Source organism: Gambusia affinis, linkage group LG03 (genome assembly GCF_019740435.1).
Source record: "Gambusia affinis linkage group LG03, SWU_Gaff_1.0, whole genome shotgun sequence".
Lineage (NCBI taxonomy): Eukaryota > Metazoa > Chordata > Actinopteri > Cyprinodontiformes > Poeciliidae > Gambusia > Gambusia affinis.
Genome location: NC_057870.1, coordinates 5,349,834 through 5,375,376, shown reverse-complemented (window position 1 = coordinate 5,375,376; position 25,543 = coordinate 5,349,834). Strand labels below are relative to the sequence as shown.

Here is a 25,543-nt window from a genome sequence, read left to right as displayed (position 1 = left end):
CGCAGATTCAAATGCAATAAGATTCCTTTACATTATTCTGCTTCCACCTGCCACCAGATACTGTATCTGATGTCGCGCTGGCAGCTTTAAAAACTCATGAATTATTTTAATATAGGGTGTCTTATCTCTGAATATACCTTGATGGACCAGTAGTAGACATTTTGCATAAATTATTTATTTTTCCCCTTAAGGGAAAAATAATAAAACAGTGATCAGCAATGGATCAGCAAACTACTCTGTCCTGGCAGATAAATAACATGCTCCATCATGTCTACTGTAACAAATACCTGCACACTGCAACATCTGATCAGTCCAGTTAAATAAACATGCTCAGGTTCTACAACAGACTGCAGAGAGGAAGTGTCTTACTTTGATCTTTAAATACCCTCTAACGTTAACTTTTAAGAGAAAGGCAGACGCTCCCTTGAATCTCTGCTGCATGAGCACCTACCATCTCTCTCTCTTTTTTTTTCATTCTCCCTCCAACACCACCACCATCTGTCCCTTTCTTCCATTTCATGTGCTCAAGCGTTATCCACACCCCTCTCATAGCAACAGCACGTCGCCCCCGCGCCTTGCAGTGGATTTTTCTTCCTCTGGTTCTGCGCCTCGCACCATGCAGACGGTCCCTCGGCCCTGCCTGACGGCTCAGTGTTCCCCCCTCCCCCAACAGCCGTGCTCCTATTTCACTCAAAGATGGCGTCGGCTCTAGAGCCCCTGGTCCTCTGGCTGCATTTTTAGCCTTGTTGTTGTCTTCGTTCCCCACGGTTCTGGCACCTTCTTCGCAGCGGCTCGACACGAAATTCCGGTGAGTAACAGCGGAAGTCAGATAAGGTTTGAGGAGATTTGTTTTTTGTTGTTTTTTTTTTTCTACCAGAGTGAGCTTCACCCGAGCTTCCCTCGGAAACCAGAACCGGACCAGCTTTGGCTTTCAGGGGGAACCGCGAGAGGTAGCGGGAGAGAGGGGTACGGAGGGATGGTGCTCGCGGAGGTGGGTGGGTGGCTGAGTGGAGGGGGGCTAAGAGAGGAGGGGAAACCAAAGGCCTAGGCGCTCCACTGTGGCGGCCTTGTCTCTCCACCTCACCGCAGGCTTGAAGCGACACAAGAGGGCGGTTGGTGAAGGGAGGAAGTCAGCCTAGGTGGAGACCCGCTTTGCAGGTACGGTGTGTTAGCGGGCAGAGGCTGCTCGCCCATACTGTGTGCAGAGAACTAGGCCGCGTAGCAGAATGCTGCAGAGTCCGCCGCTCAGATACCTTCAGTGTTGCACTTGCCCGCTAGCCGAGATGGCCGTCTGCAAGTTGCATTGTGCCTCTTATATAAAGGCCGCAGTCTCACGTTAGTATCATGACATTCAGAATAGGATTCCTCGTCTTATTTGTGTTGCTGGAAATTGCCACCAAAGCGGGAATGTTGTGTCTTTTTTGCGCTGGAGTGTTAGCTGTTCTCTTGTTACATGCTGTTTACGTCTCGGGTTAGCGAGTTACGTTAGTAACACTGTGGTAACGCTAGCTCGCGGGCTACAACATTAGCTTCCTAAACAGCAGCGGTTAACGGGGGACCCTTGTTTGTAAATACGTGTCAGACTGGAAGTATGTAATTAAAATTGAACAACACAACATAATAATAACCCTTTAACAATGCGACAAACGACTCTGGTTGGTCTTTTACCTAGCCTATGAGCTAATGTTTGCTAGCTATGTCTGCGTTTGACTACATGGTGTTTACATTTAGCAACCCAGCTGACCAGGTGGCTGGACCTGGTTGTCCAGGTTTCAGGAGCGTTTCGTTTGTTTTATTTGTCCCTGGCACGCAGCACCTTTTGTATAAAGCGACGTTTAGCGTTAGCCACATAAAAACTCAATTATATACTTTGTATTGTCCCGTAATGACGATGTTTTGAGTAATTAGCATGTTCACACGTATCGGAGCTCCGCTCGCAGCTTTGAATTGTTTATGTGAAAAGGAAAGCATGGCTTTGTTTACACCGATCAGGCATTACACCTTGACCATTCTCACAGGGGAAGTGAACGGTACTATCTTTCCATCAGGGCAACCATTAGTGGATAGGATATATTAAGCCTATTAGAAGCAGGAAGCTTAGGGATTTGAGTAAGTTTGATGTGGCCAATGTGGTTTGATCCAACAGACGTGTTATAGTAGCTCAGACTGCTTAAGAACTTTATTTATTGTTTTTTCTTTTAACTATCTTTAATCATATACTTCGAACACCATTCAGGTTATGCATGCTTGTTGTAAAAACATACCTGACAGAAGGTCTGTTTTTGAAAGAAAGAAGTAGCAGGCAACAAAATCTGGAGAAGTTGCATGTAGGTCTGTTGCCATATAATATATTTTTTTGCCTGTTTGCTGTCTGTTTTCTGACAATTTGTTTCTCTTCAATGTTTTCTACAGTTTTTATCAGCTATTGAGGCACAGTGGACGTGAAGGTGATCAAAGCTGACTTCTCCCCTGTGGAGGGAAATTTCCTCCACTCCACAGATGAGAATCCCACATCAGTGAAAGAAGAACAAGTGGAGACAAGAGAAGAAGAAGAAAAAAACAGGGATTTGGAGCTATCTACTCTGCTTCCTTCCTCTCTTTACATTGTAACACTAATCTCATGTTCAGGAGACCTTGATCGAATCTGTCAACTCGCACTACGACGTGTTTACTTCACCGCTGGCAGAAAACAGACTTTTTTAACACTTTAACAGAAGAAGGACTTTATTTTTGTGACTGTGAGCGCTACCCCCTAAATTAAGAAATCAACCAGTTTTTTTGTTGTTGTATTTTTTTTTTTTTTTTTTTTGGCTCTGTGGGAGTTTCATTTCTAAAGATCTGTTGCTCTTTCCACTTCCTCCTGCTTCCTGCCAGGCACGCTCACCTGGTTAGGAGTGGGCGGCAGGTGGACCGTATTTTACCAGGCAGCGGGTCGGCTCGGGGGAGATTGTGCTATGATCAACAGCTCCTTTCCGCGTTGCTCATACTCGGCTTCTGAGGGACTCTCTGTGCGGCCCCAGGACAAGGGATAGTAAGCTGGTTGAGGACGAAGAAGAGGCGGCGGCGCTTCGGCGCAGGCCAGGCATTTACTTGGCTCACGGCTATCTATTATTTTATTGGTATTTTTGTTATTGTTGCTGTTTTTCGTTTGTGGTCCGTGCGGTAAGGCCTCTGGGCCACTGCATCTGCCCAGGCTGCAGCTATGGTGAAGCTGGCCAACCCGGTTTACACCCAATGGATCCTAGAGGCCATCAAGAAGGTCAAGAAGCAGAAGCAGCGACCGTCGGAGGAGCGCATTTGCAATGCGGTGTCGATGTCCCACAGTTTGGACCGCAAGACCGTTCTGGAGCAGCTGGAGCTCAGCGTCAAGGACGGCACCATCCTTAAGGTCACCAACAAGGGCCTCAACTCCTACAAAGACCCAGACAACCCTGGGCGCTTGTCTCTGCCGAAGCCAAAAGGCGGTGGCGGTGGTGGTGGCGGCAGCGGCGCGGGAGGTGGTGCAGCTGCATCAGCGGGAGGCGGCAGCAATAATGGCGCCAGCAGCACGTCTCATTCGCACTCCGGCAAAAAACCCGGACTCGACTGGAACAAGCTGATCAAGCGTGCACTGGAGGGCCTCCACGAACCCGGCGGCTCCAGCCTGAAGAACGTGGAGCGCTTCCTGAAGTGCCAGGCGGACGTGGCGGCCTACCTGTCGAGCAGCGGCTCCATAGGAGCCGGCCTCTTCCACCAGCACCTGAGGGTGGCTCTGAAGAGAGCGGTGGCGCACGGCCGCGTGGTCAAGCAGGGACAGACCTTCCAGCTGGTGAGCCGCAGTGGAGGCGGAGGCGGCGGCTGCCAGAACGACGGGACTGGGACGGTGTCTCTGGAAACGCTGCCGCCCGTTCGACTGCTTCCTCATGAGAAGGACAAGGTAATGGCACCAAACGCATCTCAGTCCAGACGTAAACACCATTACTTTCAGATTTATACCAGTTGGCATCAGGCCGGCCACCACAACAAATTTTGCTGGACGATAAATTGTTCCAGAAGTTATTGCGATTTACAATAATAATATTGCTGTTTTGAGACTATTATGTAGTAACAATGGCATAATAAAATAAGAGCACATTCTCAAAGATCAACAAACTTTAAGTCTCTGTAAACAAAATCATCTTTCAAAAACAGGGATAGTTGAGACCAAAGTACCAGACTGAGACGTTTATCATTCAGTTTTTGTTAGAAAGAGAGAAAAGAGAAACAAATAATTCAAGTGGAATTTATTGAGCTTGTTTTAATTTATCACGCGATTTATTACTTATTTAGACGTGTATTTAGTGCCTCATATTGCTGCGTTTTACAGTTTTATTTGTTGAGTATCTTGAACCTTTTGGGCTTTAAAGGACAGATAAGTATTGCTAATAACTGAAGCAAAGTTTAGTGAAACAAGCTGATTGTAAAGCAATTTTTATTCCTGGTGTCAAACTATTATGATATAAACATTGAAAACAGTTGGTTTAAACCACTGTTTCAGCTCTTAATAGTTTTGCTAAAACAGTGCAGAACCACAAATTTAAAAGAAAATACAAATAAATGTAGATTTTGGCAGTTTTATGTATGGAATAAAACCTGGATTAAATTTTGGCAGCAGAATGACACGACTATTAGTAATATTTAAGTATTTGTTTTATTTTTAGGGATGCACCAATTTGAAAATTTGGGCCGATATCCCCCGTTACTGTTGGGGTTATGGCTGATAACTGATATTTTCCGATATATATATTGTATATATTTCACTACTGCTACTACAACAGCTGAGAAAAAATCATCTTCACCGCTGCGTCGTTGCTTCAGTTAAATTCCCCACAATCCTTTGCTGCGTCACTATTACGTGACCTCTTCCCCTTCCTCACAAAAACAAATGGTAGCATGATGAAAGTATGTATGGATTGTTAATAGCGGTTTTATACCAGTTTTATCTATCAGACCAATATAACATCTTAAAAACATTGCTAATACCTGCTGATACCAATGCTAATATCGATATATTGGGCATACAATTTTTTTTTTTCTCATCAAAATGAAGAGATTTTTTTTCTTTTGTTTCAACCGTTTTCCACTAACCTAAACATCTGATAGAAGACGATGTTTCCATCTTTTTTATGAAAGGTTATTTAACATTTGTGGATCCAAACAGGTTTGGATTAGCTGGACGGAGGGCAAAAACGGCTCGTTTGGTCTGTAAAAGTTTCTGGTTTAAACCAATCAGGATGACCCGGTTTGGATACAACCGGGTCAAGAACATGAGCTTGATCTGCAAAACCAACTTTACACTTGCTGATGGTCAGGCTTTTAAAACGTATTTGTCATTTGAAGTCAGGGGATATAAACTTTTTGTTGTTGTTTTTTTTTTTTTTGCCTAAAAGTTAACTCCAGTTTTCACATGATAATTTTGAGTAATTTAAAATTCAAGGAATTTAATAACTGGGACGTGAATCGTCAACACCAAATCGTTTGGTATCAAATCTGTATTTTTAAAGGCTTTATTCCACGGCCATATTGTTCGCTTTTCTTATTTTGCTTTTTTTTTTTTTTTTTTTTTTTTAGACAGGCGCGTGAGTAATGTCTTCACAGGTATGCCTTGTTTGTTTTTCGTCCGCGGCCGGCAGACTTGTTTTCACCCGTTAAAAGAGGAAGATGAGGTCAGGCTTTGAGAGTCATGTGGCTCCCAGCCTCCTGCAGCGAGCGCAGACCAGCTGCAGGGCTGCTCCCTGTCAGCATCTGTCAGGAGATGCGAAGAAGAAAGAAGGAAAGCGAGGGAAAAAGGAAGCAACGCGGACAAGAAGGAGAAAAGAGGAGGTGGCATGCAGCAGAGCCACAGGGCGAGGCCTGGATGATGCAAGCTTCTGGCCTCTGGAAGGAGAAGGAGGGAGAGGAAAGTGAGGGAGACAGAGCAAGAGGGGGGGAGGCAGACATGCAGGCGACAGAGAAGAGAGGGAACACACCCACCTCTGTAACCTGATCAGAGAGAGCAGCCGTCTGCTAACCTTAGCAGACCCGTTACCCCGAGTTACCGCGTCTTAAATCTACCTGAGCGCTTTTCGCTGTCGGTCTGTTACCCAGACGTCGTCGACCTTACAGGTGCTCGCTGCGAGCTTTGCCTAAGATCCGGGGTGCCAAACACAGTGAAGATGCCAACAGCCACACGGTCAAACCCAGACGAAAGAATTAGCCCAGAGAGCAGGCTGCAGGTCACGCGGGGTCGGCCCAACATGGTGACCCTCTTAGGGGAACATGGAGAGCGTCCTGTTTCTCTGGAGCTAGACAGGCAAACCTTAGTTTAAGTAATGCGTTTGTACTTTTAATATGCTGGTTTGCAGTTATAAAAAATAAACTCAACGAATCAACAAGTTGTTGCAGGATATTGCTTTTGGGTGTGAAACTGTGCTGAAAGTGAGCAGATAGGCTCAAAAGTTGTTTTGTATACAAGCTGTACTCTTTGGTTCTCACAGAACATACACACTGGTATGAGAGGTGCACCGATCCACCGGTTGATTGGCCCCAATTTTCTAAATTTTGACCTATTGGCTGAGATTTGCATGCAAAACCAATCTCTGCGACAGCAAAGTCTGGGCTGGGTGATAAATCGATTTTTATTGGTTAATTCAGTGAGTCTAAGGCTTTATGTCTTTTTTGACAAATGTGGTTTCAAGTTTCTATTTATTTCGACTTTATGACTGAATATTATGAAGAGGCTAATACATACATCTTTAATTACAAGCTTGAACTCGTATTAAGAAAGCAAAATAGTGACTCCAACACAAAACAACAGTTAAAGTGAAGAATGTCGAGCAAGTTGTGAAATTATACTTTGGGGATGCTTAATAGAAATACTTCATCTTTTCACACATCAACATCAAATTATCATTAGTAGGAGGACTTTGAAACGATTATGCAAAGCTGTGTATTTCAAAGAAAACAAATACTCAAACTGAGCTGGTTTTATTTATTTTTTAAGCCTACCAGACAGCGCAAGTTATTTTAAAAAAATCGGTATCAGCCAAAGTTAGAATCAGCTGGTCAGGCTTTTTAGAAATCGGCGATTGACCAGAAAATTCCAAATCGGTGCGCCTTTAACCAACACTCCTTTCATAAATGGCTCTGAAAGATATTACCCACTAAAATGAAGTTTAAATATCTTCCGGTCCCTGTTAGGATTCATTTCCTTATTCACTGTCAAACATCCCCAAAATACCAGACACACTCCAGAAGGAAACAAAGTCAGTCATTCCTCCAGCGCCTCCAGCCTTCAGAGAAAATCACAAAATTGCCGCAGCGTTCCAGACGTTGGCATTTGAGTCGATATGATCGTTTTTCTTGTCGCCGCTCCGTTGTGTTTTCCCAGCATCGCCGTCGACTCGGCGTGGGTTTGCGCCCGCGCCGCCGGTGTGAACGGCATATGTGTCAAAAAGATTAAACTGTGCGCCACAAATAAAGGCAGACATTGCTGTTGCGTAATCACTCGCTTCCCCCCTCCCACCCGTACACTCCGCTTCGCTGGGCTCTCCACTGGCGCATCATCGCCTCGCATGATCGCTGGCAGATATGATTTCCAGGGGAAAGAAATGAGAGAGGGCGAGTGGAGGGAAATCAAAACAAATGGCTGAGCACCAGCTTTGACCCCATTTGCGGGGACATTTGTGCATTCGGTTGCAGCTGATGGTTGCATCGGGGGCGTTCTATTCAAACGGGATCCCAGAGCCTATTTCTGGCTCCCGTAATAGGGTGCCATTGCCAGGTCATGAAGGGGGAGAGAAATGGGTGAGGGAAGTCATCTAGGGGTCAGGGATGTATAGGTGGCAAAGCTCATTGCTTCCCTGAGCAGCCATTAGGTGGGACGGGCTTAACGTTCAGCTGTGTGTGTGTGTGTGGTTGTTGTTGTTCATCCAATCACAGTAGGTGAAGGCAGCCTTCCTGCCCGCTGGTTGCCCTCTCCCTAACAGCTGGAGTGGGGTGAACCAGAGTTCTCCATGTAGCCAGGCCGTGTCACGGCGAGGACGTGTGAAAAACCCGACGCGTTCGCTACGCACACCTCCCTTTTAGCCCCTCCCCACTAACCTTCCCCCAATGTAATATTTCTTTCGTTCTCGGTGGCGACCGTACCTCCAGCTCCAGGAGCTGTGGCATCACCAAGGCGAATGCTGATTGGCTGGTACATTTTCACTACTGTGATGTGTTTTCTTCTGCAGCATGTCGTTGGGATTTTGTTTGCATTTGTAAATCCAGTCGTAATGTCTGGAGATTCCGTTCTGAATTGGGGTTTTTTTGTTTTGTTTTTTAAATTCAGAAACGAGGGGTGCACCGATTGCAGATATTTGGCTGATCACCAATTTCCCAAAATTAAGGAAATCAGCACTGATAAGTAGACTGGCCTGTAAATGGGTGCTCCCCTGTCGGAGGCTAATTTTCTGGTCAGAGCCTGCAGTCGTGTTTTACAGAGTATTTCTTAGAACTTTGGTTCCATGTAATGTCCCATAAGGGATGATTGAAATAAAAGCAAGTTTTTCAGTTTTTCTTATATTTTCTATCATTTGTAATTCCTTTCCTTTATTTTTTAAAGAAAGGAAAACATTTATTTTCTTGTAAACGTCTCATTGCAGAAGTATCAGAACCGCTCTGCTATTTTCCCCTCACTCTATTGGCTTGCAACTGCAGACATTGTTTAGATTTTTGTGTGCTAAACACAAAGTATTTAAGAATGAAGCAAAGGATTTATTTATTTTCTTTAGCTTCTTTTGTTTAAAAAAATTACACTCCTCCACTAAATGAAAGTCCACAAAAGACTTGGACTAGACCAGAGAGTCATTTTCCAGCAGGAAACGGACCCTAGACGTACATCCGGAGCTGCGCCGGAGTGGCTTAGATCAAAACAGTGGCCTAGTCAAAGGAAATCCCATGCGGTGCAGAGACAAATGGAGGTCCTCCAGCATTATCACCCAGCGGGGAGCGTTTACCTTGAGCTCACCAGTCGCTGAGCGGCATCTGGCATTGGCAGCGTGTGTCTGCAGCAGAGCCGCTGTCCAGCTAGCCAATGTGTGGAGCAGCTGTGGAAGTAACGGCTGGAGGCCGGCCAACCGCCAGCCGTTTGATGCTGTCGTTAAGATTTCTGCTCCCTGGCTAACCTCTACATAGATATTTATGTATATAGAGTTAATGTTTTTATAGAGAGCTGATGGAAGACTGGGGAGTTTGATATTTCATTTACAGAGTACCTGGAAGCTGGTTGCTGTACAGGAATTTGAGATTTTAGTGATTAGGTTTACTCTGCTGTGTGTCCATCTTGACTTTTGTTTTTCTTCTATTATTTCCTTTCCTCCATTGTTCTCTCTTTATTTTCTTGTCTTTTTCTAAGCTTCTGTTTTAGCGGGGAATACTGGAGCTCAGTTTGGAGTTTTCTGTATCATCTCATCCCAGTTTGCAACATCTGTAGTAGCGCAACATTTAGCTGCAAATATTACCAAAATGAAAAACTTTTTAAAACATCATCGCTCCTTCAGAGATCATGATGAACCAATTTAAGATGTTTTATAAGTGCAATATGATTTTGTTTTGAACAATTTAACACAAAACTGGATTCTGGATCAGAGTCCAGAATCCAGTTTTGTGTTAAATTGGATTGGATTGACAAGATGAGTTTTCTGCTCATCTTGACATTATTTTGCTAATTTGGATAAAAAAAAAAAAAAAGAGAATCCATCACACGTGAAGGTTTTTGGGGCCAAAGTCATTCACAACGATAAAAATATCTACTTCTATCTGCTCTGCAAAAGCACAAAATCTTAATTTTGGTCTAATTTCTAGTTCAGATATCTGAAATAAGGCAAAACTAACTTAAAGGTCACTTTTCAACATGTGTAATCTTGTTTAAGTAAATAATTCTTGAGTATAGATAAAAATGTACACATTTTTTCATGCATTAGAAGGGATTTTTCTCATTTTAAGTTAAAAAAAATCTGCCTGTGGAACTGGTACTTTTAAAAAAAAAAAAATCTATTCTCAAGAATTATTCATTCAAAGTAAGTCTTGACTTTTTGCTGAAAAGCTATTGTTAAGATAGTTTTTTCTTCTTTCAAGTGTAAAAAGATATTGGTACTAGAAACTACACAATTCTGTGATCTGTGCAGAAAAGTACGGTGGCCCAGGAGGGTCAACAAAGTGTCAAAATAAAAAATCAAAGTGGAAGTAATGGTAAAACTGAACTTATAATGAACTTACTAATATAACTTCTATTGTTGTTGCATTGTAACTTTTGCATTGTGTTGACCCTCCTTTTTGTTTCTTTATTTTCCTGTTGAATTCTAGAAAATTAACGTCACATTAATGATGGGAAACATTTGAAAATTACATTTATTTTTAAGTCTTTTTTTTAAAACCCCAAACACCAGACATGCGCACAGGGACGTGAGCGCGGTCGAAATACACAGCGTGGGCGGTTGAGTCAGGCGGGGTCGGACCAGGTCACGCTCACCTGGCGCTCGCGCCTGGGCGTGTTTCTAAAGAAAAACCGGTTACCCGGCAGACGGGTTTTGAATTCAGTTAAGGCGCTATTTTCAAGAACTAGCTAGCTGCTAGCCGTCACCATGAGGTGTGACTTCAGGAGGAGTTTGGTTCCTGAAAATCCTTATCTCTGCTTAAAAAAAACAACAAAATAAATAAATAAATAATAATTAAAAAAAACACCAAAACATTCACAGTCCTTCATAGAAATGTCGGCCATGAGAAACGGTGACGGTGAGAAATCTCTGGAGTGTCGTTGTGTTGCTAACGGCCGTCTTGGCAGCCAGGGTAGAAAAAGTCTGAAACGAGGAGGAGCAGTTCTCAGGAGGAATGTGTTTTTGTAGCTCCTGTATCCCTGCCACTGAAGCAGGATTAGCTTCGTTTTTTTTTTGTTTTTTTTGTAAGTATCTGCTGGGGATTAATTTCCAGTAGCAGCCTGTAATCTAAACCCAGTTGTAGCTGAGGTGACGCGACGTTTAAGGGGTTAAATGTCAGGAATGATGGAGGTGTTGGTCGTACCCAGGCTGCCACTGCTGCAGATTTTCTCTGTTTTTTTCCCCCTTTTTTGCCCTCTGGATTGTTATTTTCGTCTCCTCTCCGTGTCTCTCTTTATTTTCTCGCTTTTTTCTTTTTTGTGTGTGTGTTCCCTCCGTTTCTTTTTCCCATCTTGTGGCTTCGTGTTGCTCCACAGCTTTGTTCTGTTGAGCTCTATAATTATTTTCACAATGTTTTAAGATCATATGGAGAGTTTTCAGTCTAATTGCGCCCCAGTGCAGGATTATGGTTTAATATTCTCCACTATTGGGGCGGGAAAAAATAAAAAAAGATACCCAAAACCTCTCACTGTTAAGCTGCTGCTTATCCTCCTCCGCTGTGTGTTTACCTCTTCCTCCTTTCACCACGTCCCTGTCTGTGTTTCTCAGGTGCTGTGCTGCATTAGGTGTAACTGTGTGTGTGTGTGTGTTGCAGGCAGCCTGAGTCAGAAGGAAATGAACCTAATAAATCAAGTTCTTGTCCCTGTCTCTTCCCAGCCAAAATAACGTGCCTACCTGCTTCATTGCTGCTGCACTGTTTGGACAAAGACTATCTTAAGACTTAATGAGTTTCTCAAGTATTAATCCATTGTTTGTTTTTTTCCCAACAGAATCTATGCGTTGTATGGAATTATGCAATTTCGGTTACTTTGATTTCTTCATATTTTGACATTTTTAGGTTTTCTGGAGAACTTTGCTTCTGTTTAAGGGGGAGAGATGAGTAATAATACTGGTGATTGTGATAATTTTACTTCTTTATTCTTGCAATAAAAAGTAAACAATGTTAACGTCTTTCTGCTTTGGGTTTATAGCAAACTTAGACCACAGGTAGGGCTGGACAGTACATCAATAATATATATCGCAATGGACACTTCATCAATATCAATAGATAATGCGTCTGATAGAATTTTCAATAACTCGGAGCTAGAACTGCACAGCATTCTGGGGGATGTAGGCTAGGTGGCATCAACTAACTCGCTCATTGGTTACTTAGCAACAACGTGTTCAGTATCTTGCAGCCCAGTGCCTCATAGCTGCTTAAAAATAAAAACAACTACGTTGAGTGAAAACTGGATAAAACAGGAATGTTAAAAATTGGCAGAATTTCCAATATTTAACACAAAAAGCGAATAAATAATTATCCAACGATTGAAATGAAAAGCTTATATTGTGATACGTTTTTCAGGCATGTTGTCCAGCCCGTGTCCCGGATAACGAGTCGTCTGTCAAACTCATGCTTAGTTCAGGCCACGCAAGTTTTCTTATATTGTGTACAACGACGTTGCAGTTCTGGTAAATGTGCAGCTGTAATATCTCTGGAAGAGAAGTTGCCAATTTTTCTAATTCGATTAATCAATTAGATTATTAAATCATCAGATTAATCAGTGATTAATTGAGTTAAGTGATCAGATTAATTCATTGGTTAATCGCATTAAAAAAAGTTCCCATGGAATAATCTATTACGAAAATAATTGTTAGATGCAGCCCCAAAACCTTCTACCTCACAGTTGTCGACACTGATTAGCTCTTATTGCACAAAATGATGCATTAAAAACTGCTTTCAACACGGCAGCTTCTAGAATTCGGCGGGACTTTTCCGTCTCGTCTCATGCCGCTGCCAACGCTGCTGCCTGCTAGCCGGGCGTCGGGATCGATTGACCGCAGGTTGCTGGCGGCTTAACAAACCCATGATGCTCTTTTACAGAGTTCAATTTAAAATAAACTTTCTCTTTTATGTAAATCCAGCCGAGCTTTTACTGCCGTCTCCATTTCCTGTTGCAGATGACAACTGAAACTGCGTGAGATAACGACACGCTTGGTGTCTTGCTTTCATAAGCCTCATAAAGGAGTCTGAGCAAAGCCATTAGCAGCTATTTGTCACAGAATTTTGTTTAATATGGAAAATGTTTCTGGTTTTTGAATAGTTCTATGCAATTTAGGCATTGTGTTAAATAACTTTAAAAGTGGCTAAAGAAGGCTGATTACAAAAGTACTTACTAAACACAGCTCCATTTTATAATTTCTACCGTAACTGTAGCAGTTTTTGAAGCTGCAGGAGTTTTGCGACTCTGTTGTATTTTTTTAATTTATTTAGTTCCTTATAGTCTGAATCCTTTTGCTTTTGTTGGAACAGACGCGCCTCCCTCCAGCGTGAGATGTTTGCAGTCAAACTGTGGGAATCGGACCAACATAAAAGCGAAGCGATCAAAAAGCTTCACTCCAGCCTCGCCAGATTGTTGAAGACGTTTTCCTTCCCTTTGTTTCTAGCTTTCCCCCACACGGCTGTTAGCAGGCACCGGCCCAGATGTCATGCAACTTGTTTTCGCCCGGGCCTTTTCTCTCTCTGCCGCTCGGCTACAAAGCTGAGCCTTAGAAAACCAGCTGGTCTTAGACTTGCTTATTTTCTTCTATTTTTCTTTGTTTAAAAACAGTGTTCCCCTTCTTACAAGTAAGGCTGTGTCTCTTTTTCTAGTCTTCATCTTTATTGCTTCTCTTAGACGGATGCTTGCGGTCTGACAAGCTGGACAGGAATTTATCAAAACCCTCTCTACCTTTTTTTTAATGATTATTTTCTACTGGGGTTTATTTTAAACGTGGGAAATAGTTTTTTGTTTTTTTCCCTTTTCTTCCCCATGACACTTTCTGCTCATAAAGAGTCTTTGTTTTTGAGGTCTGCACACATGGAGTGTATTGGATTAAATGCAGATCTTCACTTGCAGTTTACTGAAAACAGCAAGTAATTGTGTTACATTGCAGGGTATTATGCTTGTGTTTGAAGTTCGGTTCAACAATCTGCTCACATGTAGGCTCTCTGAAAATGCAAAAATCTGAATATTATATCTAATTTCCAGGTCTTGTAAAGCACTAACCTGCCAGTTCTGATTTTAGCTCAGTCTGATTTTTCTTTAGAAGCTGCAAAAACTGTTTGTGTGAACCCTTATATCTATTACACCTGAATTTCTTCGTGGGTAGACACTGGGTTATATCAGAGGATGCTAGCATCCATGCATCTCCAGCATGGGGCCCCTGAGTCTGATGCCCCGCTGATAGTTTCTCATTCTAGACGGAGATGTTCTTAAGAGGCTCCAAGAGTCTGGAAATGTCTTCCATTGTGTTACTATTTTAAAATCGAGACTAAACTAGGGCTGTTGTAAAAGAATATTTTAGTAATCAAGTACTCTATTGAACATTTTTACAATTATCCGAGGAATATCTCTCTCTCTTTCTTTCTCTCTCTCAGCGCCATTCCACCATTTGCTCCAAAACCGTGACGACGCAATTCAGATGCCACAAAAGCTATCTCAGTCCAACCATTGCATCGCAAAATTCAACAATCCTTATTTCTCCCCCAAACTCTGACAAAGCGCAGCACAATTCAACACCATGCAGCTAGCACTTCACAACAACTCATAGGCAGAAGTAAGAGCGCTGCCCTCCACAAACAATGATCTGGCAGAACACGGCGCGCTACATAATAAACATAACTTAACAAAGCTTTGAGGCGGATACATTTTCCTTGAGGGATTTTAATCATCAAGGTACTCGAATCATTCGAGGAATCGTTTCAGCCCTAGACTAAACCCCTCCAAAGTTAACGAGTCTGCTATCCCAACTAGCTTGTTCTCTTTCTGTGCTTCTCCTGACTTGATTTGAAATTTTCTAACTTCTAGTCGTTGTTCCTCAGCAACAGCTACTCTGCACGTGACTCATTGTTTGCATCAGGTTTTAGATTTTCAGTCGAGCTGAAAATCAGCTGATTCCAGTCGCCACACAGTTTCATCCAGACTTCTTCCTTTCTACTTACTACATGATTAGCGGTCATTTGTTTCACTAAGATTATTCCCTTTTTTTATTACTGCTGATATGGTTAATCTGATTAATCATGATGCATCAATTATAGAAATAATTGTCAACTAATTTGGTAATCGATTAATCGATTCCAAAAATGGCCATTTTGCTGAAAGAACGACACACAGTAATGAAGCCAAAACTGTACAAAAATAGATGCATTTTGCATTTAAGATTTAAAACAAGTCTTTGTCTGTAAATATGTATATATGCTTTTGACTGTCCTCTATGCTGGGGTAAAAGTACACCTGCAGATCCTTCCACCATCACTGGTCATACATCATTCTGTTTTTTCTTTCGTTGTTTTCTGCTTGCTTGTACATTTTAAAGTTTCGTCATTGAGCCTCCCCAGCTGCGGACATTCTGCGGTCAGAAACACCCACCTAAACCACTTCAGCTAACGGCGTCGGTCAAGGGCGCGTAACGACCGTACTGTGATCAGCAGAGACTCTGACACATGGCGGCGCCACATAAATAATACAATCTCTGTCGTCACGGCAGCTCTCACGCTCCTCATCACCCTGAACTAGCTGCTCAAACACAGACACACACTCTGCGGCGCCCGTGCGATTTTCCAGCCCGCCGTTAGCTCGCTAATATAAGCTGCGACGCTCGTTGACCGTGGCGGGACGCGAGGCCTAGGTGTTGTTTTCGTTTGAAGCCGTTAATTTGACAGACGGTTGTGTCCTTCCTGCAGCCCGTGGCGGAGCCCATCCCCATCTGCAGCTTCTGTCTGGGGACCAAGGAGCAGAACCGCGACAAGAAGCCTGAGGAGCTCATCTCCTGCGCCGACTGCGGCAACAGCGGTGAGTGCAGGTTCACACTCCTGATTTTAACGTTGGAAGTAAAGGTTGTCAAATATTTTATTCAGATAAAAGTTTTCAAAATGAGCTGAAGTATGTATGGACTCTGGGTTGCTTTCTGAAGATGAACCACACAGCAAAACTCAAGACAGATCCGTTGGGATCTCTGGTTAAGACATGAATAATGTCACATGGAAACAGATATTCAGTGGGGGGAACAAACTTTCAACCATGTTTAAAAGTTATCAGGTCACCAGTGAAATAAATGTTGGTCTCAGTATGACTGATAGACGTCTGGATAGATCCAAACTACATTTCGTTGCTTGTACTTGTGAAAGTGCAATGACAATAAAGTTGAATTCTATTCTTTTCTATTCTATGTAGGACTGAAACGATTAATCTGATTAATCAGTTAGCAAAACGATTGTCAACTAATTTAGTAATCGATTAATCTGATTAATCGATTAGCAAAACGATTGTCAACTAATTTAGTAATCGATTAATCGTTAACTGACTCAAAGAAAGACTATTTGCTGAAAAAAAAAACATACTGATAGCAGTAATTGCGACAGAACTGTACAAAATACACATGCATTTTGCATTTAAGATAAAACGCCTTTGTCTGTAAATATGTTTCAGCCAAAATTCCTCAAGTGTAATGTTTTATATTCACCTAATTCAAATTCAATAAATTCTTTGCATTGCATTTTAGGGAATAAAATGTTTATTTTCTTATTTTTAAAAAAAATCAGTCAAAGTATTTCTTTATTTGCAAGTTTTTCTAATATTTTATTAAAAAGGCTTACATGGTTAAATAAAACAATCTAGAGGACATGCAATTTTTATTTCTCATCTGATTAATTGTCAGAATAATTGATTGCTAAAATAACCTTTATTTCTAGCTCAAGTTTGAAACAAAGGGAAAATGTTTGTAGAAAAGCAGCGCCTGCCCTCTGTTTAGCCAGGTGTAGGAGGTGTGATGCTGTGGGACTGCTTCTCTTCCTAAGATCCGTAAGCCTCAGAAAAAGCAGCAAAGTAAAAATCTGATGGAATCTGCAGCTGAAAAAGGTTCATCATTCAACAGAGTAATGATCCAGAACATGGCTGACCGGACTCGATATCTGTCTGCTGTTAATTGCATGAACTTCAGCTACCTTTCCATCAGTTTTCCAGTTGAACAATCCGTTTCCCGCAGCAGGAATACGAGTTTCCTGTTTATCTGAAGCGAATCAATCTAGTTTCACGCTCATAGTCCTTACATCATATAAAAAAGATCCTCCGCTTCCCTCAGCTCTGACAGATTGTCGTTCGGGTCTGATCACTAACTTTGCAGCTGAGTTTGATCCTCCGACGGCTTTCAAATCCCAAAATTGTCCCACCTCTCTTCATCTTTTATTTTTTTACAATCATGTATCTGTGTCAAGAGCTGTCAGTCACAGAAACCAGAAATCAGTGTGTGATGTTGATGCAGTTGTTTCTGTGTGTGTGTGTTTTCCTACAGGCCACCCGTCCTGCCTCAAGTTTTCCCCAGAGCTCACTGCACGAGTTAAAGCTCTGTGGTGGCAGTGCATCGAATGCAAGACCTGCAGCAGCTGTCAGGATCAGGGGAAGAATGCGGTGAGTGGAAGAACAAACATGGCCGACTGGCAGCCAGACAGGCGGCATCCCCTCAGCGCGCTCCTCTTCGCTTTCAGCGTCAGATGGGCCGATCTGCGGCGCCGAACGATTCCTCTCGTTCCTCTGCTCCGTCTTGCGAAGAAAGAAATAATTTATTTGGATGTCTCAAAGCGTGCGACCAAATTCACAACTATTTTACATACCAGGGTAGCAGTCTTAATGGGCTCCTCTGTATGAATATGAATATTCAGGCTTTTTTTTTGTTTTTGTTGTTATCAGGTGCACTACTGTGTAGAGTTTAGCTCTAATGGTGGAACCAGACTGACTTTATGAGCAAAGATTTAGTAGTACCTGCTGATTAAAAATAATCAACAGGTTTGATTATTTTTAAGGTGATCAAACTGTTTATGCAATCTGCACAAAGGTGAGTCGCGTAATTGTGGAGCGCTCTGGCTCTGATGGAGAACATCGTCAATGGAAGGATTCAGAGGGAGCAATTGATCAGAGATCATATTGATCTGCTGGGAAATGTTGATGATGGTTTATGAGTGTTTAGATTAATCCAGACTGATCATCCTGGAGCTCTGAGCAAAAGAGCCGTGCGGTACCGGTACCGGTCCAGCTGCAGTCATCCTTCAGTCGCCCACTTTGTGAATGCGCCTTAGGGACATAAAGCATTCTAGTATTTACAATAAACATTCACATTCCCTCTCAAAGGACTCTCTGACTCTCTGTCTGTCTTTAAATCCCGGCTGAACGCGCTACTGTTCAAACAGGCATTTGCAGGATCTCTTTATTTTAAATTTTTTTCATTTGGATTTTTTTCCTTTAAAATGTATTTGTCCTCAAAGCACCTTTTAAATAAGATATGCAAGTATTATTATTATTATAAATACTTGTACTGTTATAAACAAGGATGTTGCCATGGTTATTGCTTCACGTGGTGACAGACCTCTGGGTATTTATACTAATTTACATTAAAATGTATTTATTGGTGGCGACGGGGCGGACCAGCAAATTGGGATTTATAAGGGAGAGGTGTGCAGCCATGTGCGCGCTCACGGCTTTATGCATCCGATTATTTTTGTGCGCTGCACTTTTCAAAATTTTTCCGTACGCCACGTTTTAGTGTGAAAACTGCGCACTCTTTTATGCCTGAGGCCCTGATCATACCAGAATGATTTCAATCGATTTTATTTATTTATTTGTCCTCGCTTTATTTTCTAAGACAGGAAATGACAGAAAATATTCTCAAAGTATTTTTATTGCTGTCAGCCCTTCTGAGTTGTATGATGGACTATTAGCTGAAGGCTTCAAGAATTTTTGTTTATTTACAAGATTACAGTCATACTGTCAGAGAAAAGAGGCAATTTTAACACCTTAAAATTACCAGAAAAAAGCCGAGTTTGTGCAGACTCATTTCAACGTCCTGCTATTATTATCACTGATAATAATGTGATGCTGAGTCAGTGACTGTATCAACTATTATCTGTAAAATGTTTACTGAAGTATAACTTCACAAGATGCTCAACGTTCCTCATTTTAATTTTTTTTTGTTACTTTTCAAATTGGGGTTCCTGTAAAATTACTAATTCCAACTTTATTCATATTATGACTTTATTCTCATAATTAAAAAATAGTAGTCACAGCCTGGCCCTAATACTCCATCATAGTTGACCGGAAGCCTTAAAACACACTTGGCAAAAAAGACTGTAGGCCTTATGTGTGGCAAAAAGTGCATTGGTTAAAAAAAAAAATAAATTAAAATCCAGGTTTTCCAAAAATGTAAACTTGAAAAACCAAAAAAATTTGATCAAATCAATTTATTAGCTGATCGCATCAAATGTGTTAATATTAGTGTTTTGTCTCTGCAGGATAACATGCTGTTCTGTGATTCTTGTGACCGGGGCTTCCACATGGAGTGCTGCGATCCGCCTCTCACACGGATGCCCAAAGGTAAATGATGAAGACGCAGCGATCGGGCGCTGCAGCTCAAGATCCGACCTCCTTGATAGAGAGGCTCGCTTTGAATTCAACAGGAAATTTAGAATTGTTAGATTATTTCCGTTCAGGCATCAAACCTTTGTCTGATCTTTGTCCGTGCTGCTGGTGGATGAGATTTTAACACTAGAAATGGAGCGATTTCAGTTTTGAGATATTCAATAAGGAGGGGGAAAAATGTTGTTCTAATTTTTCTGTATTTGTTTTGGTAGTCGAGTGGCTGATCAACAAAAAATTGGCTCTTTTGTCCGATTTTAGACCCAGAATCAGACGCATGCATGGCTTCGTCACACTGCCAAAGCAACCTTTTTGACATCGATTAACTATTATATATGAATTTGACACATATAATAGTGTCAAATTAATAATTGCTGTGTAAAGTTTTTAAGGTGGCTGGAAACGTCGCCTTTCGGCATTTTTGTGTTTAGCTCTCATGTTTGTAATTAACTCAAATGCAGCTTCGTCATCCTGTGGTGAGCTTGAGAAAGTTGAGGAATTAACAAGAATTATAAATTTTGTTGTAAAGAGAAAAGAAAGAAACACCCGTAAAAGCTCTGAGGAATCATTTCCAGTTTACTCTGTTTCTATTTTAATTAGCTATAAACGTTCAGTGCCCCAAATTACCAGTTAGTCTCTTTTCCTTTTAAAGAGTGAAACAAGGCTGACCGTAATATGAGCATGAAAAGAGAAAATGAAATTAGACAGGGAGAAGAGAAATGGTGAAGGTTAATGGAGGTTAAAACCATCTCCTGAGTTCCAGCTGCAATCAGTCGTTTCTTTTTGCTTTTCTCTTTCTCAGGCATGTGGATTTGTCAAATCTGCCAACCCAGGAATAAGGGAAAGACGCTTCTGCACGAAAAGGCGGCGCAGATCAAACGGCGGTACAACGCGCCGCTGGGGCGGCCCAAGAACAGGTACTGAGGGGAGACTGGCCACAAAATATGGTGGACAAATAATCCGCAGGGCGGGAAATCACATCTTTTCCACGTTTAATTATATTAAAACTGTTTGATTTAATCAGTTTGTTTCAGGACTTTTAACACAACAGAAGCCCGTTCCCATAAAATAGAAGGAAAATCATTCAACATTAACTTACTGGTATGTGCTTTATGAAGCCACCTTTAATTTAATGACTGAATGAAATCCAGTTGATTCTGGAAGAAAACAATGCGAGCCAATAAGCATAGACCAACACCAAGAGGTGCTAAGAAATAGCTTAGAGCATGTACGTATGTTTGAAAGGCCTAGTCAAAGTCCAGATCAGAATCCTATTAAGAATCCTGATATTCACAGAAACACTCCATCAAGTCGGATCCAATTTGATCTGTTTTGCAAAGAATAGGCTTAAATTTCAGCTTGATTGTAAAATGGCAAGATTTGTTTCATTTTCAGCTGGTTCTCTTTCACACTGTGCTGTCAAACGACAGCGAGTTTGGTTTGGCACAGAACCAGTGAAGGAAACGACTCAAAAACAAAACCTCCAAAGAAGACGGGTTAGGGTACGAGCGTCATTTCCTTTGTCACAAAAATGTAAACAAAAAAATGGAGTGGTGTCCAATTTTAGTGGTTGCAGGATTTCTCTTGCGTCTTTGGTAAAACACCAATTCTCCCTCTGGAGCTAGACTCTCACATTTGTTTTGTTTGTATTTACCCAGAATGCCCTGCGCTCCAGTCTGCTTCCTTCTCTTGGAGCGGTCGTCGCTCTTCTTGGCGTTCACATATGTGTTCAAACCGCACCAGAGTTCACTTCAACCGAACCGAGACGGAGGCTCTTAGGCGGAGTTCGATTAAAGCGGACTAAGCAGTAATGTAGCAAGTCTCAATAAGTTACTTTAAAGTTTATGGATCCAATTAAAACTTCCCCAGATGCTATTCCAAAATACCATGTATGCTATTGAAAGCTAACAGCTACGACACACGGTAAGCAAGTGGTTCCCAAAGTGTGGGGCGCGCCCCATCAGGGGGCCGCAGTGCCATTGCAGGGGGGGGCCGCGGGAAGCGGTATGGATGAATGGGAAAAAAAACACAAAAGTGTTTTACTGTAAAGTGTGAAATAAACTTCAGTGGAGTTTGAAAACAAAATGTGTGTAAAGGTTTATGTCTGGTTGAACGATGTGTGCCCAGTTGTTTTTTTTTTTTTTTTTTTTCTTTTTTGGTGGGGATTTTATTGTAATCCATACGGGGGCCCAGAAGAAAATCTTTGGGACCCACTGAGCTGAGCAGAGTGATTATTCTCCTCCAGGCAGGCTAACCTCAGCCCCCTGCCTTCCTCTCTCCCCACAGACCAGGGCGACCCTTCAAGAAGCTGGGAGGCCGAGGTCGGAGGAAGCGCTCCACCTCGGCCAACTCTTCCTCCAGCTCCTCTTGTGAAGGTTACCCCGGCGATGACCGGCTACTTTTTTCGATGCGCGGGGACGACGAGCAGTCCAACAGCAGCCTGCACTTCAACAGCAAGACCAAGGGCCTCATCGACGCCCTCACCAAGTTCTTCACGCCATCGCCGGCGGGCCGCAAGGCGCGGCAGGAGGTGGTGGACTACTCGCAGCAGTGTCGCATTCGGAAGAAAGCGGGACGTAAAGGAGAAGGAGATGACGGGGGTGGTGAGGATGAGTCCGTTGTTACCGTCAATTCAATACTCTGAATTAAATGCGTAAACATTTATATCCCTCTTTTTGAGACGTTGAACCGTTCTGTATTTGTTACTGATTTCGAATCTGTCTCGATCGTTTTAGGGGAATGATTTAAAAGAAAACATCTGCAGTTTTTGTGAAGTTATTTCTAATGATTTAAAGTAAATTTGAAGTTTGAAGTGTAAAACTGCAGAGTCGAGGAAACGCTAAGATTTTCATCAAGAACATGAACCACTTTATTTGTTGTATCGTCAAGCGCTTTGTGTATTTGTTTGCCTTTGTGGAGAATGTTGGTACCTCTCTGGTGTTATCGGATTTGCATTCATGTCAGCTCATTGTTTCGGTTTGCAGACAATCAGGACGGCAGCGACTGGCGGGAGGACGAAGACAAACTGCCCGGACACGAGAACCTGACAGAAAAAGACATTGAACTGTTCAAACATATTCAGGAGCTGGCGCTTCAGGTACGCATCCCTTACTATCTCAGAGGGCAGTGTTTCTCAAATCCAGTCTTCACGCCCCCCTGCCCTGCATGTTTTAGGTGTTTCCCTTCTGCCACACACCTGGATTGAATATGTGAGTGATTAACAGGCTTCTGCAGCACTTGATGGTCATGCAATCTTTTGAATCAGCTGCTCTGGAGTAGAGGTACATCTAAAACATGCAGAGCAGTGGGGGCTGAGGACTGGAATTGAGAAGTGCTGTCAGAGGGGAATACGCAAATGCACAAGACGCAAAAGGTCAAACTAGGACGAAACGCTGTGCTACAAGCTGATTACGCTAGGTTGTTGTCCTCCTCTCTTCTTCTTTCTCCTTGTACACATCCACTCCCACTTGTCAGTTAGGCTCATAAACTTTACTGTCAGTGCCCTGACAGGTTAGACAGTAGATAAAGAGACGAAGCATAAATTCTGCTCCTTTATGTCCCGGGTTTATGTGTCTCAGTAAACCTATGAGATGGTGGGTGTTTGGCCGGCAAAGCAGAGGCCTTCATAAGAACCTGGATTCTGACTGGACTGGAATAGCCACACTGGGCGCTGAAGTGTTCGGTGCTGACAGAGCAGTTACTTCACTGTAAAAAGTGTGATTAATCTGGATGAGTAGCAGTGGAAAAGACTTCATGATTGTCATAAACTGCGGGCAGGGCTCATCATACTGGTCTGTAAAGATTTAATGGATTAAAGCTACAGGGTACTGTTAGGACATGGCCTGTTCCCCATGGGTATCTTTTTATTATTAACAATTTTTATTGAGAAGGCACATTACAATACAATTATATAATTGCGCCGAATACATTCACATTGTTACATGCTTCCTCTATTTTCTAAGTTTAGACAAGAGAGAAAGAAAGAAAAAAAAGGAAGAAGAAAAAAAACAAAAAAAAACAAACAAACAAAAAAAAAACTTAAATGGGAGCGGCGGGGCAACCCGAGTACCGACCAATAATGGACATATCAAGTTAGAGCATAAATCTGAATGACAGCAAGGTTTACGAAAAATCAGACACAACAGGTTTAACATATTCTGTCCACTTTGACCATATCTTGTAGAAAGCATCTCTCTGCACATTAATGGAAAAAGATAGTCTCTCCAGTATATAGATCTCTTTCACTACATTTATCCAGTCATCAGTTGTTGGAGGTTCCCGTTTAAGCCATTTTCTTGTGAGGGCCTTTTTGCTCCCGGCCAGTAAAATGAACAGAAGTTTTTGATCGTTGTAGTTCAGTTTGTCAACCGGTATGTTACATAAAAATATGCATTCAAAAGTTAAAGGAAAATTAGCCGTGAAGATGTTCTGTAAATGATTATGGATTTGAGACCAATATTGCTGAATGGTTTGGCAATCCCAGAAAATATGGAAATGATTGGCGTCATCCCTTCCACATCTCCAGCAGGTAGAACCCCTTCCCTGGTATCGTTTCTGCTTTGGGGTTATAAAAAATCTTATAATATTTTTCCAGCAGAATTCACGCCAAACCTTCGATCTTGTTGTTGTCCATGGAATCTTACAGATGTGGCCCCAATCTTCTTCTGAAATTGTCAGGCTGGCTTCTTTGTCACACTTCATTTTAATGTAAACAGTGCTGTCCTTCTTACACCGCAGGATGGCGTCATATAACCTGGAAATTGTTTTACCTGGTTTTGATTTAGTTAGTAATATAAACGTTTCCACAAATCTCAAATTATGTAAATGTACTTTTAGCTCTTTATTAAAATAATTTCTGACCTGTAAAAATCTAAAAAAGTCATCTGCACATAAATCATGTTTTCTTTTCAGGGTCTCAAAGCATTGGAACGTCCCTTTATGGAGAAAGGAATAGTAATTAGTTAGGCCTTTTGAAATCCACTTCTTGAATCTATCGTCCTGTTGATTTGGGGGGAAATCCGAATCGTAAGCGCACCATCTTAAGAGTTTAGAGGCATTTTCTAAATCACAAATTCTAATTGCTTCGTTCCATGCAGATATCATTACTTGTGATATTGGTTCATCTGCCAAATTAATTTTACTCTGTAATTTTGTGTCAGCTATTATGGCTTTAATCGGCATTGTTTTGACCGTTTTCCTTCCACATTTTTCCATCCTGCAGTGTAATCCGGACAACACAAACATATCAAAGGTCTCAACTGAGCTGCACAGAAATATTCTCGTAAACATGGAAGCCCACAACCCCCTTTTTCCTTTTTTAATTGTAGAGTTTTGTATTTGACTCTGGCTTTTTTCCCTTTCCAAATGTATTTGGACAGCATCTTATCCCATTCTACAAATTGTTTTGACGGTACGGGAACTGGTAGGGATTGAAATAAATACAAAAGTCGGGGGAGAATGTTTAAATTAACTGACTCAATCCTGGAGTGTAGGTCTAAAAAAGGTATGGCATTCCATCTTTGGATATCTGACTTTATGGCTGTGTTCAAGGGGGCATAATTGGCTTCAAACATTTCATTAGGGTCACGGTGGATCACCACCCCCAGGTACCTAATACTATCTGCCTCCCATTTCCATTTATAGCTATTTTTAATTTCAGCTGGTGGGTCATAATTCACAGTTAAGGCTTGTGTTTTGTTCACATTAACCTTGTACCCTGAGTATAGACCGAAATCTGATAAGATTTTCATTAACTTGGGGAGAGCCTGAGTAGGATGAGATATAACAAGCAACAAGTCATCAGCAAACAATGCCAATTTTTGCTCTCCTCCAATGGTCCTTATTCCAGTTATATCCCGTCTTTGTCTGATCCATTGGCTCAATGGTTCTATAAACAAGGCGAAGAGGAGTGGCGACAGACAGCAGCCCTGTCGAGTACCTCGCTCGAGTATGAATGATTCAGTAAGGTCTCCATTAATTTTAATTCTGGCTGTTGGTTTATCATACAACCCAGATATAGTATCTATTATAGATTTATCAAATCCAAATCTCTCAAGGACCTGGTATAAAAAGGGCCACCTCACGGAATCGAATGCCTTTTCGGCGTCTAAACTTAACACTAAAGTCTCTATTTTTTGTCTGTGAACCTGGTTCATAATATGTAAAACTTTCCTAATGTTATCTTGAGTTTGTCGATGTTTAATA

General features: G+C 41.9%; 1 protein-coding gene across 2 annotated transcripts in view; it reads left to right on the top strand.

Annotated features, from left to right (window-relative positions):
* Positions 1-652: 652 nt before the first annotated feature.
* Positions 653-25,543, top strand: part of kat6a (K(lysine) acetyltransferase 6A) — a 39,292-nt gene continuing 14,401 nt past the window's right edge. Inside the window, exons 1-8 of one of the 2 annotated variants that reach the window (XM_044112752.1) lie at positions 653-808; positions 2,413-3,916; positions 15,619-15,727; positions 17,226-17,341; positions 19,216-19,297; positions 20,142-20,256; positions 21,626-21,942; positions 22,324-22,436. In XM_044112752.1, the coding sequence (XP_043968687.1) occupies positions 3,203-3,916; positions 15,619-15,727; positions 17,226-17,341; positions 19,216-19,297; positions 20,142-20,256; positions 21,626-21,942; positions 22,324-22,436 (1,566 nt within the window). In that variant the 5' untranslated portion in view covers positions 653-808; positions 2,413-3,202. Of the gene's footprint in view, positions 809-2,202; positions 2,328-2,412; positions 3,917-15,618; positions 15,728-17,225; positions 17,342-19,215; positions 19,298-20,141; positions 20,257-21,625; positions 21,943-22,323; positions 22,437-25,543 lie in introns of those variants that run through there. The other variant, XM_044112753.1, reaches the window with a different exon arrangement.